This window comes from Tachypleus tridentatus, chromosome 6 (genome assembly GCF_004210375.1).
Source record: "Tachypleus tridentatus isolate NWPU-2018 chromosome 6, ASM421037v1, whole genome shotgun sequence".
Taxonomy (NCBI): Eukaryota; Metazoa; Arthropoda; class Merostomata; order Xiphosura; family Limulidae; genus Tachypleus; species Tachypleus tridentatus.
In genome coordinates, this window is record NC_134830.1 from 9776222 (window position 1) to 9790186 (window position 13965).

The 13965-nt window shown below is 33.0% G+C and overlaps 1 protein-coding gene across 1 annotated transcript; it reads left to right on the forward strand.

Annotated features, from left to right (window-relative positions):
- The first annotated feature begins 454 nt into the window (after window positions 1-454).
- Window positions 455-12529, forward strand: LOC143251531 (116 kDa U5 small nuclear ribonucleoprotein component-like). Its single transcript, XM_076502803.1, has 8 exons — window positions 455-460; window positions 571-788; window positions 981-1209; window positions 3643-3730; window positions 4721-4934; window positions 11477-11630; window positions 11953-12060; window positions 12193-12529. The coding sequence occupies exons 1-8, from the start codon at window positions 455-457 to the stop codon at window positions 12286-12288; spliced, it is 1113 nt and encodes a 370-aa protein (XP_076358918.1). The 3' UTR covers window positions 12289-12529.
- The last annotated feature ends 1436 nt before the right edge of the window (window positions 12530-13965 follow it).

Sequence of the window (13965 nt, forward strand, 5' to 3'; positions counted from 1 at the left end):
CCCAGGACTAAAGAGGGAGATGGCAACTGTTCAATGAAAGCATCAAGGTCTGAGTGATCATAGGTCTCTCCAGGAGACAGGTAGAGATAACAATCACTGATGGGTGTGACCCAAGGAAATACAAATGGATATAGCCTCAAGGGTGTGTATTGAAGGGCAAAGACAAAGAGGGTGAGCGCGTGTTGGTTGGCCAGTGGTGCCACCCTTCCATGCACTCATTCATCACACAACTTGTTATTCCGGTACAAAGAAAACTCCTAAAAGACAACTGTGTCAGTGGGTTTCAAAAACGTTTTCTGTGGTGACAAACACACAGGATGGTAAGAATCAATCAAAGCATTAACGTTAGACTGGAAACCTCGACAGTTCCAGTGTATCTGAAACTGGCCATCAGGTGGGAGGAGGAATTGGGCAGGAGCTATTCTGTTTTCAACACTCCATTTTTCTTTAGTGGATGGAGGTATGTCAACCTCCATGAATCATGCTCTGTGTTGAGTAGGCAGGTCTTTGTTGGTGGGTGTGGATTACAGTTATTGAGGATGTGAATGAATAATCATTCTGCATTTTGAGGCTGAAGAAGAAGATGGACCCGAGTTGACACCAGAAGCAGGAGGTGAAGGAAGTGAATCTGGAGAGTCACTGGAAAAAATGGTGAAAACAGAGATAGAAGTAGATGTTTACTCATCAACCCTGTTAACTATAAAGGGTAAAAGACTCTTCATATGGTTGGAGAATGACTGTTGGAGGAATGGAAAAATATGTCAACACTCCCACTGTAGCAGTGGAAAGTAGTGCAATAGGCAACATATGTCCAAGTTGGAGTGAGGGACAGTAACTTCCAAGCCTTGAGATAGGAAATAATGTTTATAGTTTTTAAATGTTAGACCTTTTTCTTCTCTGTCCACTTAGGTTAAGAACAAAAGTAAGAGGGATGGAAATATATACAGCTAACACAGTGATCTTCCAGTTTGCTCTCACAGGTGTCGTTGTTCTTGCCACCACAGTGATCACACATCAAAAAACCATGACAAAACACCTTCATCTGACCAAACTGCTGTACTGGAAACATTGGAGAGTGTTGGGAATATATGGACATACATTACAGTTCAAGTAACCTGCCAAGATAGTGGAAGTTGGACGTGGCGATGTAAATGTCAAGATAAGAACATTTGTTGGCAACATAATTCCATCCTTACGAGTGGAGAAATGGTACACCACAAAAACACCTTGGCTGAATAAATCAGCAAGGATCTCTGACTTGGGAATGTTCTTTAAATGCTTCTCAACAATAACTTCTCTTGAGGAGTTCCAAGTAACATGGAGAGTAACCTCAATGGGTATACACTCACTGGTCTTCTAATTCAGATGGAGTTTGGTTTGTTCATAGATATTTCCATCAAAATGTTACCATAGCACAACTTCCTGACTCACTTAGGGTAGCCAGAAAGCCCCTCTAATCCTTTTGAAAAAAAAAAAGGGGATGTCTGCTCTGAGGAGATTTTTCAGATAATGAATGAAAAATGGAGATGTGGAATGTGATTCTGATGGTTACTGTGCAACAGAGTCATCCATGCCTGGTCATTTCCCAGTTATGCATTTTTCTTTCTTTAGTTTTATTATTATTTTTTATGGATTGGAATATCCGTAATAAAACAGAAATTTCATTGCTCACTGATCCCACCCACCATGGGGCACTGTGAGGGGTGCACTGCAATGCCAGGGTTTTATGAGCACTATACCTGAACACCAGCATCAGATACAATGTCCACAACACTTTTTTAGAACATTCAACATTGGTACTTGGTTGACTCTAACCCAAGTGAACCAGCCAAATTTACTCTGGAATGAGGATCACCACTGAGTTACCCATCTAAAGAAATTCAAAACCAAAGTGGTGTGTTAGGGTTGGACCCCTCTACCACCAGGATCCTCTCTTGCCCTTCATGGGTTGCCACATACAGCAAACGTTGGTGGATGTTTAGAACCCAGGGTAGGTAAACTGAAAGTACAGAACCTTCTCCAGGAGATCCTCTCACCACATACAGGAATCTACCTCTAGGGTTAAATTGAAAGCAGATGATACAGTAGCATATACATTATTTATTTAAAAAACTTGTTCTTAGAAAACTTTATGTATTATCAGTAATTATATATATTAATGTCTATACAATGTTAATTCAATTACAGCTGAAGTGCTGAAATTCTAGGGACTTTTATCTTTATTTAAAGAAAAATCTGTGTGTTTAATTATTTCCTTTAACATTCTTATCTTCATTCCAGTGTAACTACTGGTGAAACAAATGAATTCTGTTTCATCCCATGGTGGTAATTATTAATGACATGTTTTATAACACATGACAGAGTGAAATTTGTGTTATTCCCAAATGGCATTTTAGTTCACATGTTGACTGACCAATTATATATTTTGTTGTAATCACAGTTTATTTTATATTTTCCATTTTTATCCTAATCTGTTAAGTTCTCTTTTAATGAAAGAAGAGGTTTATTTTACACTAATGTAAGAACTGTGGTTTTAAACATACCCTTTTCTATAATTTATTTCCCACTTTTGTGTAAAGTACAGGTTTTAATGTAAATTACTTCAGCAAGCTTTGTTAAAACGTTAAAGGCTTTTATTGCATAGTTTGAAAGGCAGGTAAATACAGATGTCTGCAGAACATTGTTCGCATTGTACACGTTAGTATTCTATGTTCTTAGGTGAATTATTTAATTAAGTAAAAAATATTTAGTGTTCCAGTACCGTAAGTATGAAAAAAGGTTAACCTTCATCCACAACTGACAGCAAAACAAAACAAGAGGACACAGGTATATTTAATCTAAACATGAAAGTCAATTTGCACTCAGAGCAGTCAACATTCTGATTCCATGTATTCACCTACAAATGTTTTGTGTACAAAAGCTTTGTCATTTTTTTCTTTAAACCTGCTACATTTTGTGAAGGCACAGAAAAACATGTTAACAACTATAGTATGAACTTATTGTAGTTATGAACTTGATCCAATTTTTTGAACCTGTAGCAAGAGGGTTGACCTGTCTTTAAAATGGATGATGTCCTTATTCACGAGTCTAAAGTGAATAAAGATACAATGTTGAAACACAGAATAAATCAATGTATCAGTATTATTTATAAATTACTAATATGACTTCTTAAGTTGACCAAAGGTTACTAAACATGTTGAAATAGAATATCACCCTTATTTATGAATTGACAATATAACTTCACAAGTTGATAAAGGGTAGCATAAACATAATGAAAGAGTAAAAAACAGAGCAAGTTACATTTGAATTGATAATATCTTAAGTTGATAAAGGATAACTAAACATGATGGAACACAGGATAAAACTAGTATCATCATTATGTGTGGATGAATGGTACTAGTTTTGTGTTAAGTGTATGAAAGTTATTGAACATAATACAAAGAGAATAACTGACATTTATAAATTTATATTTCTTCTTTATTTCACAAGTGTTTAATAAACTCTCTATAACACACTGTAAGCCATGGTAACACATTATTTATTAATTAATAATATTACTTAAGTTAACTTGAGAAAAAAATTACTGAACATGGGGTAAAATGGAATACCATAATTATTTATGAATTGTTTATATAATTCCAGGTAGACAAAGGGTTACTGAACATGGTGAAAGACAGTATTATCCAGGGCTTCCAGTGGGCTACCCGGGAAGGGCCATTATGTGAAGAACGTGAGTTTTTCTTCATGTGTTTAGATTTAATTATTTTTCACAGTTGTATTTGTTTTTCAAAACCTGTAATTTCTTATATTCTCTTAATATTTGTTCACGTGTTTTTCTTGTAACACCCATATTCAGTGATAGTCCAGAATTGGTATAAAACTTTTTTCACACTTAAGATGAGAAAATAGCTTTTACCTTGAAAATCAACATGATCGTGAGAATCAGAATATGATGAAGTAAGTGTTGGGTTTAGAGCTTTATCATGCTCATGATGAAACGATAAGAGTTTACTCCCAGAATCATAGAGATTAACGTGACAGCTATTATCTTAATGTAACAAAGTGAATGCTGATGTTAAGACTTTGTCAAATTTCTTTATAGGAATGTATGTTAATGCATAAAAATACAGAGATTGACACGATGATTGTCTTCATAATGTAACCAAGTGAATGCTAGTATTAAGGTTTTCAGGGTTCCAACAAACCTTGAGAAGTCATGGAAATGAAGGAAATTGGTCTGTTAGTCAGGGAAATTATTTTTTACCTATTATGGAACATGAAAGATGGAAATAATATTAATCAAAGTGAAATATAGGATATTAAATATAAAAAATAAGAAATATCATAGTTCAGCTGTCACTTTAAAGGTAAGTTCTTTCTGAAAATCCAAATGTTTTGTAGTTTGTAACTTAACCTATAACAGCATTTAGTGATTCTCAACAGGGTTTGGTACCTAATCAAAACAAGCGAGAAGGTTTCATTGTATTGTTAGATGCTGGATTTTGTCAGGGAAATGATTATAAAAATGATATATAATGATTATGTTATAAAAACAATGTATTTTAATATGTGATAAGAAGGTAGATAATCCTAACAACATGGAGATTGACATAATTGCAGTCTAATGAATCTAACAGAATAAATGCATTTTGAGGATAGTTAAAATTGAGCATTTATTTATTTGTTTTTGAACAAAAGTCAAACTGTTATTTCATCTTAGCTATTCGAAACTGCAAGTTTAAGATCCTAGATGCTGTTATATCAGGAGAACCCATCCATCGAGGTGGTGGACAGATCATCCCCACTGCTCGTAGGGTTGCTTATTCTGCTTTTCTTATGGCCACTCCGCGTCTTATGGAACCATACTACTTTGTGGAAGTCCAAGCTCCAGCTGATTGTGTATCACCAGTGTACACTGTTCTAGCTAGAAGAAGGTATGTAATAAACTTGTATATACCAGACTTTAACAACAAGAAGGCTGGTAGTGTCTTATTTATACACATATGAATATGTGTGTCTGAATACATATACAAGACATTTCCTTTTCTGTTACTAAGAAGGTTAGTAAAGTATTGTTATATATCAGGCTTTGCACTGTTTTAGCAAGAAAGATAGTACCATATTGCTTAGATACAAGATTTTCTACTGGTTAAGCACTAAAGGAACCAGTAAGATAGCTTTTACACTAGATTGTTAATGTAAAAGTTGGTAAAGTGTATGTTGTAACATGTTTTTTGTTTTTTTTAATTCTGACATAAATAAGAACAAAATAAGTTACTATCTACTAAGATAATGTAGTTGTACTCTTCGGGCGTGTTGGGCTTTCCAGTAGCTAGTTGGTAAGCCTGAAGGCTTCAGTACTGATGGTGAGCATAGTACAGACAGCTCATTGTATAGTTTCATACTCAACAACAAATAAAATCATTATGTATGTTAGTAACATATTTTTTACCAAACCCTTTGTTCCTGAAGTCTCCAGAAACATATTTCAGGACTTTATGTTAACTAGTTTTATCCTGCACTATTCATAAACGTGTTTTACATAATTTGAGGCTAACTTATTTTTCCCTGTGCTCTGCAAAAATATATTTCAGGAATTCATATCAACCACTTTGTTTCTGAACTTTCATGAAATTATTTCAGAACTTCATACTAATTTCTTTATATTGGACTATTGAAAAACTATTCAAGGATTTCATGCTAACCAGTTTGTTTCTGGACTCTTTAGAAATGCTTCAGAGATTTAATTTTAATCACTAATGCCTAAAGGAATCTTCAGAATCATATTTCTTTGCTTTATGTCAACCATTTTGTACTTGACTCATTAAAAACATATTTAAGATCTTCATTTTACCTAGTTTATTCCTGAATGTTTTAAAATTATGTTTAATTAGATTTGTGTTTCACGTTGTGGACTTTCTAGAAACATGTTTGAGGACTTCTTGCTGACATGAAAATTTCATGGAACTTTATTCACGAAGAATTCTTGATGAGCATTTTGTACAAGACCTTGATCTAATTACTGTTTGGACATATTTTGCAGGACAGTGTTGAGTACATAATTTCTAGACTTTAGAAACATGTTTTATTGTACTCTGTGCTAAATACTGTTTTACTGGACTAGCATAAACATACTTCAAGATTTCACACTAGCTGATTTGTTCCTGAACATGTTTCACAGGTCTTTGTTAACCACTTTGTTTCTGGACTCTTAAGAAATGTGTTTTATGATTTGTACCTGAACTTTATAGGAATGTGTTTCCAGGGATATTATGGTTACTACTTTTTGAAACCTTCAGAAATCTGTTTTATGGTACTTTATGAAAACTATTTTATGTGTTAAGAGTGATGGGATTCACAGTAATTTGTTCTCTATTTTACCCACTGCCCCTTCAGAAAGTATGAAATTAAACATGTATTATTTATTACAAGATCACCATTGCTTAGATAAATAATAATTTTTATGGCTTACAATTTTGTGTGTTAACAGAGCTATTGAATAGAAACATCGGACGCCTCCTGTCACATCTTCGGTTTAAAGATCTGTTAATAGTTCTCTCTTATATTTAATTGTAAATTACCTGTATAAATGGAAAGTCAAGGTTTTGGTGTATTATATAAAGTTGTGTTCTCAGGAGATAAGTGTCAATTTCACTTAAATACAACGTCAGTTCCTATGGAATCAATAGCTAGCTTGGATGAATTTGTAACAACACACTTACAGCATAGTTAAAAACCAGAAAATTTGTGATTGTTAGAAAATATATATTTTTTTTGCATGTTATTAGTCTATGATCATTGGTACATTATTTAATTTAATAAAATTTGGTGCATGATACATTACATGTGTATATAGATTATTATAATATTTTTCATAAAACATATGACAGTAAGTAGAGAAGAACAGCAAGCGATTATTTCTCCTAGTTATGAACTTTTTGCTCATTTGCTATAGGTTGCTAAGCCTTATCACGTTTTGCAACTAGGGAATGTGAAACAAAATTATTTTATTATACATATATATATTTTGAAATAACCAAAATCATAATTTGCAATATCAGTAGCATGGAATTTCATAATAATTTATCAAGCAATAACTAAGCTGTATTTGGGTCTCAAAATATGAAATTTTGAACTTACTTTGGCTTACTTTCACCCCTTGGAATCTAGAAAGAAAAGGTTTGTCACTCAAATCCTTCAAATAGGCTGAAAAAGTCATTAGGGGGCAATATAAGCTTTCAGTTTGTTATATGCATGTCATTGGACAAAGTAGGTGTGTGTAAGCAGGCATTTTCAAAATTGAGGTGGGGGGGCACCTTGGTTAATTCAATGAGTATGTTATAAGGGAGTAGGAGAATGGGGCGTTATTAATTTACATTCTAATTTTTCAATACTGGTAATTTTATTATATAATTCCTAAGAAACAATATCTATAGTATTTGGACATCACAAAAATTCGATATTTATTTACAAGTAAATTAAAAAACAATAACTGATATATAATACTAAACTGTGCATTATAATATACAATTTGACACCAAACTTGTAGACATATATTCATAAAATGGTGGTTCACTAAAGTTTTGAATGCAAGTTAACGAACTCAGTGACCTAGCCTTGACTTATGTGGGGTAGAGTTAATCATTCTGTTTTACTAAGAAAATAAACTTGCTGTTTAGTTATCATCATGCCAGTAAATTTAAATACCAAATAAATTTTCTCATACCAAGGATAAAAGGGTCTACTTATTTAAATGTCTGTTAAAATTATGTCAAAACAAAAATACTTATTATGTCATTATTAAAAGTTTCCTTTCCTAAAGTTATTAATTAATCTTTCATATCAACAAAAGAACATCAGTGTCTCTTATTTAAACAGGTATTCATCAATCTTTGACAGCAAGTAAAATTGAGTTGAAGCTTTCATTATCATTTAAAGAAAAATATCACACTTTCGTTATTCAAACATTATATGATGCCAAGAAAGTGTATCTGCTTATTTGAATAGTCAATAATTGTGTAATACAAGAATGACTTCCACTTAATTATTTCTCCTACCATAAAAGAAAATCTATTTAAATAGTGATTAATCATTTTGTTAGTGTAAGAAAAATTAATAATTAATCATTGTTGTACTTAGAAGAGTTCCTCTTATTTAAAATCATTAATTCATTTGTAATAGCTAGAAAAATCATTTATAGTTACTCAAGCATTCTGTCATACCAAGAGAAAAGCTTATTTATGTAGTCAGTATTACTTTTGCCATGTTAAAACAAAATTTACTTTATTTAAATAATAATCATTAACAGTTCTGTCATACCAAGAACAAAGTGTAACTTGTTTACCCTCTCTCCATGAACATCTTTTTTTTCTGCGTCATTGGGGTTTTAGTCGTTACATTCAACAACACTTCATTAGACTACTTTAGTTTTGTGGTATACCAATAAATATAACATAAAATTGTAGCTAATAATCCATATTTTAATAGTTTTTAAGTTCTTACTTTTATAACATAGTTTTCTTAAAAAGCTAGGATTTTCTATAAGTAAGAATTGAAATTTTCTCTCTAGGCATATTTTATGTAAATTACCTATTATAATATCAGTATTGCTCAGACAAAACCTATTTTCATAGTCTTCAATTGTATTGGATTACTGACTGATAAAGAAAATGTTCTACTTTTGTGAACTTGTCATACAAGGAGACAAAACATCCATGTATTTAAGAGTAATGAATTGTATTGTTCTGCATAGTTCGTCAATGTTGTTAGGTGCTTATTGATGCAAAGTAATTGGGCTATCTGTATCAAACAACCAGTTAAAAAATTATTGTAAAATGTAAATAACTAAAAAACTTACAAATCTGGTAAAACATGTCCTTAAAAAATTAAACACAAGTAAGGTGGACAGTGCCACCATTGTCAGTGACACTGTCAGTGTCAGGGGTGAAGCCATGGAAAAAATGGTGTAGTTGTTCAGAGCCATAACAATGACATTGACACATTAATCGCGGGCTGTTGTGACTTGAGTGTTGCAAAGGCTACATATTGGTGCATCATTACCAGATAAAATAAAACTGATTAATGCATGCCAAGCCAGGATAACTTCCTCTTGGAACAAATGGTTTGATATAGAAAAGAAAATTGTTATCATGTTGCTCACTCCAAGTCAACTGCAAACTGGCACGAAGCCAAGTCTTGAATACAGGACCATAGTCCATGTATGAGATAGGCATGGCAGTGATAGTACCAGAGCCAACAGACTTAGCCACAGTGTCAATAAGCTTGTTTCTGCAAATAGCAACATGGCCTGATATCCATCAAAGGTGGATATAAACAGATCGAGAAAAATGGACCAGTTATTTTTTATATGTCATTTATCTCTGCTCAAGATCAGTGGCTGTCTTCCTTCATTCGTAAGGCTGAATAAATGAAATGCTTAACATCAGTGTCATTGAATTTAGGTGTTCTGCCCCACCTTTTCTATTTTAAATTTTCCTGTCTCAATCTCACTGTCTCGGTGTACTTGACAGTGTTTGGGGAGCATTTCAAGTATGCAGCAATTTGATGGAGTCCAAACACCATTACATAAAGCTTGTATTTGAATTGCTGCTTTTTGCACCATGCCATGGCAAAACTTAATATATAATGTCAAACACTATTTTTATTTGTGAGGTACTATTAAATTGATTTCTTATAGCATATATAAGTACCATATCCTATCTCCTTTCTATTTAGTTAAGACACTACAACCCTAAATGTGATCAATACCTTTATTCAAAAGAATACATACCCTTGGTATCTTCTTCATGTGTCAAATCTGCGGTAGACATCGGCGACCCTGGCATGCCAGACTTCTCTGTTGTCAATCCTCCTTATCAACTTGATGTTGCTTATGAGTTCTTGGTGACATAGTTGTTGGGGCTGTCGATATATTTAGTTCTTTGACACCCTCTGCTTTCCTCCCTTCTATTTTTCCATATAGCATCTGTTTCTCTATCCCATTCTTCCTACAGATGTGTCCTAGAATTCCATTTGTCTCTTTCTTATAGTTTTCATGAGGGACCTTTTGTATCCTGCCAGTTCCATGTCTTCCACTTGCACAGTACTATATGTTTAATAGTATGTTGGGTAGTATAGTCAATATTTGAGTAATTTTCTCCTACCAGTCAGTGATTTTACAAAGTTGTATTGTTTAATTGGTGAAGTCACAATAGTTTTCTTCAGCAGTGGCATATTGGCTCCAAGTTTGCTTTTTAAGTACAAACTTTCAGCTCATACCTCTGTCATCTCTCGACCAATTTGAGATTTAATCACAGTTTTGAGCTAAGGAGGTTAAAATATTGGCTCCAAGTTTGTTTTTGAAGTACAAACTTTCAGCTCCAAGTTTGTTTTGAAGTACAAACTTTCAGCTCATACCTCTGTCATCTCGACCAATTTGAGATTTAATCACAGTTTTGTAGCTCTGTCATCTCTCGACCAATTTGAGATTTAATCACAGTTTTGAGCTAGGGAGGTTAAAATATTGGCTCCAAGTTTGTTTTTGAAGTACAAACTTTCAGCTCGTAGCTCTGTCATCTCTCGACCAATTTGAGATTTAATCACAGTTTTGGACTAAAGAGGCCAAACCCCTTTGATTGATGTATTTGACCATTAAACCAGGGTCTTCTAAATTAATTTACTCTAATCCTGCCTTAAAGAATTTCAAGTGATGTAGCTATTTAAGATTCCCTCTTACTGTAATCCTGATGTTTTGGATGTAATTATCATCTTTTAAAGGTTTTTTTTTTTCATGTTAATAAAATTATACAACAAACCTATCCTGCCCTCAAATAATTTTCTAACATTTTACATAAGTGAAACAGGACACAATATGCATACTAGGTTGAAAAACACCAATAATTCCTTTCCTACATCCGTGAACATGTACATAAATACAACCACAAGTTTTTTCGGAACAGAATATCACTATACTGAAACACAACCTGACATTAACAACAGAAATATGGGAGAAATCTCGTTAACAAAATCACACCAATTCATAATCAATAAATATCCAATTTTTCTCTCTGTAACTCAGTTAAGTGCCAGTCCACATGTATTAGCATAAGTTATCACTATCAGTGTTGTTTAATAATTGTGATATTATGTGTTTAAAGCCTTCCTTACTGTTACAATCTGCATCAGTGATTAAAATGTCTATATAATTCTTCCTTAAAACCTACAATTTGTAAAATAGTTGCTAACTAATAATTAGATGTATGTAATCCTTTCAGGCTACTAACTATAGTAAAAATGTTCTCTGATTTGTAATTTTTCTACAGTGTAACTTAACATTTTAAATAACTCCTAATTGTATGTATTTGTGTGTTCATGATTTTTTTGACATTTTGTGATAAGTGACTGTCGTCTGGTTATAGCAAATAAGGCAGTGTTAAATATTACAAAGTGCCTATCATAATTAAGAGTTGTATTTCAGAGGACATGTAACCCAAGATGCTCCAGTTCCAGGTTCACCTCTTTACACAATCAAAGCCTTTATTCCAGCTATTGACTCCTTTGGTTTTGAGACAGATCTTCGTACCCATACCCAAGGCCAAGCATTTTGTTTGTCTGTCTTCCATCATTGGCAGGTGAGAATCATTATTATCTTAAAGTAACAAACAAGGTATAACATGGATGCTGTTTTTACACACTTACTTTAGTATTACTAAAAATGACACAAGTCTACCAGATGCACTCTATCCCAAAAACATGCTAAGAACACAAAGTTTGTAATACAGTTGAGGGAGTTAACATGCTTATTCACAACATGCTGTGCCACAGAAAACCTTTTTTATGGTTGAGTGTTAGAAAGATATTGTGTAAAAGAAAGTTGATAAAATTATCTAAGGATCAGAGAAATGGATTACTGTTGCAGGCTTCTGAAAGTAAAGTTTTTGGTGTCCATTGTAGATTGTTCCTGGTGACCCTCTGGACAAAAGTATAGTCATTAGACCCCTCGAACCCCAACCTGCTCCACATCTTGCTCGAGAATTCATGATTAAAACCCGGAGAAGAAAGGTAATTTGTAGTTTTCGTTAATACTTTCATATTGTCCTGAAACACATAATCAGGACATGTAATACGTTTGAGAATTTTTTATGTTATAGAAAAACATACAGTTGTTATCACCATTGATCTTCATTTTTCCAGGGTCTGAGTGAAGATGTTAGCATCAACAAGTTCTTTGACGATCCTATGTTGCTGGAGTTAGCAAGACAAGATGTCATGTTAAACTATCCTTTATAATGCTAAACTTCAAAAGTTGTCAGTATATTTTCCTGTAAGTTGTGCTTGTAATGTTCAGTGTGGCATGTAACCCAGAAATAAGTTTACCTTTTACTGTTTTACTGTAAAAAAAAAAGGGGGGCTGTATAAAGATAATTTTGCATATTCACAACACCCCAAGTGAGAATGCCAACTGAAGACTTCCCATGTAATGTTGTTTCATTTTCTGTTTTTGTACAATAAAGCATTTTTCCAACCAAAATATTTAAAGATAAATTAGTCAAGATGCTTAGTTAACTTTCAAACAAAGCCTATGTTAAAAGCTCTTGTACTTTAATATTCATTTTCTATAATTTCTTTGTATCATATCAGAACTTTTGTTTTTAAAAATCTAGAAACATTTATATTTGAACAACATATGAAAGTGAAAAAAAGAAATTTTTTGCACCCAAGTTCTTTACTTTTTCTAATTTTGAGGACTCTTTGAGACCTTCTTACAACTCCTCAATAGTTTTGTTTGACTTTCAGGAATGAATGTATTTGACCTAATTTCTAGTGTCAGGAAATCATGATTTTAAGCCACAACACCATCCTGATTCTGTTTTCTGGTAGATCAAGAGACAGTTAAAATTGTATTGTCAAACTCTATACTGCTCTGGGAAGATGATCTGGATGAACTTGTATGCAAGTCTGATCCATAACAAAACATGTAAAGTCTAGCCTTACCAGAAAATAATGTCTAGCTCAGTATCTAATTGTGTAAGGAAATGTGATCAGAATATTTTAAATACATATTATGGTTGATGCAATATCTAACTGTATCAGAATGATTAGTTCAAATGGAGAAGTTGTAATCAGAATGTTTTAATGTTTTGTTCAGCTCTATCGTCATGAAACATTATAAATATGTAATAGGTTTGAGAATTTATTAGAGCATAACTGCCTGTTAAAAGAAAAGGTAATGTTTTGGTTTCCCTATTGATATCTTCAGGGTGGTATTACTGCCAAGCCAAGAAACCACTAATCAAACCATACTATAAAACAGTTATGTAGCCAGCATAATATAATGTCTTGTGGGGCCATGAAGTGTAACAGTAATGTATAGCTCTATAAGAAACATAATCAGAACATAGAACCGTTTAGTTCCAGGAGTAAATATGTAAGCAAGCATAAGCCAGGAAATATATTACTTCTGTCCAACCGAAAAAATGTCACCCTGAGGGAATATATATTTATATTAGGAAATAAACAGAATGTGTAAAGTCGAGTTCTTTGAAGAAACACAACTGGGATGGTGTAGTCCATGATGATGAGAAAACCCACTTAGAGAGCACAAAGGAGCGAACGTTTCAACTTCATTTGTAAACCTGACGATGGTGTAGTGCTTGTATAATAATCGAAATATGACTGTGTGTAGATTATTACTATTTGGAAATAAATTATGAAACATGTTTTTCTTAAAATATAGAACACTAAGTAAAGGAAACAATTGCTTCTTTTATCTATGACCTTTGCACTTGGTTGCTAAGCCTTTTAAGCTTGCACATGTGGAGGAATATCAAACAAAATTGTTTTATATATACAATATATGTATATATAACCAAAAATAACTATACCATAGAATTCCAGTTATTTATTAAGCTTAATAACGAAGAAGCAGACTGAAGACACAACCAGCTTAATAACCAAGAAGCAGAC

What these genes read in the sequence shown, in the direction of transcription:
- LOC143251531 (XM_076502803.1), top strand. An exon ending in TCCCACTGTAGCAGTGGAAA is followed by an intron (nt 789 to 980) that starts GTAGTGCAATAG and finishes TTGCTCTCACAG; the next exon opens with GTGTCGTTGTTCTTGCCACC. An exon ending in TCCTTACGAGTGGAGAAATG is followed by an intron (nt 1,210 to 3,642) that starts GTACACCACAAA and finishes ATATAATTCCAG; the next exon opens with GTAGACAAAGGGTTACTGAA.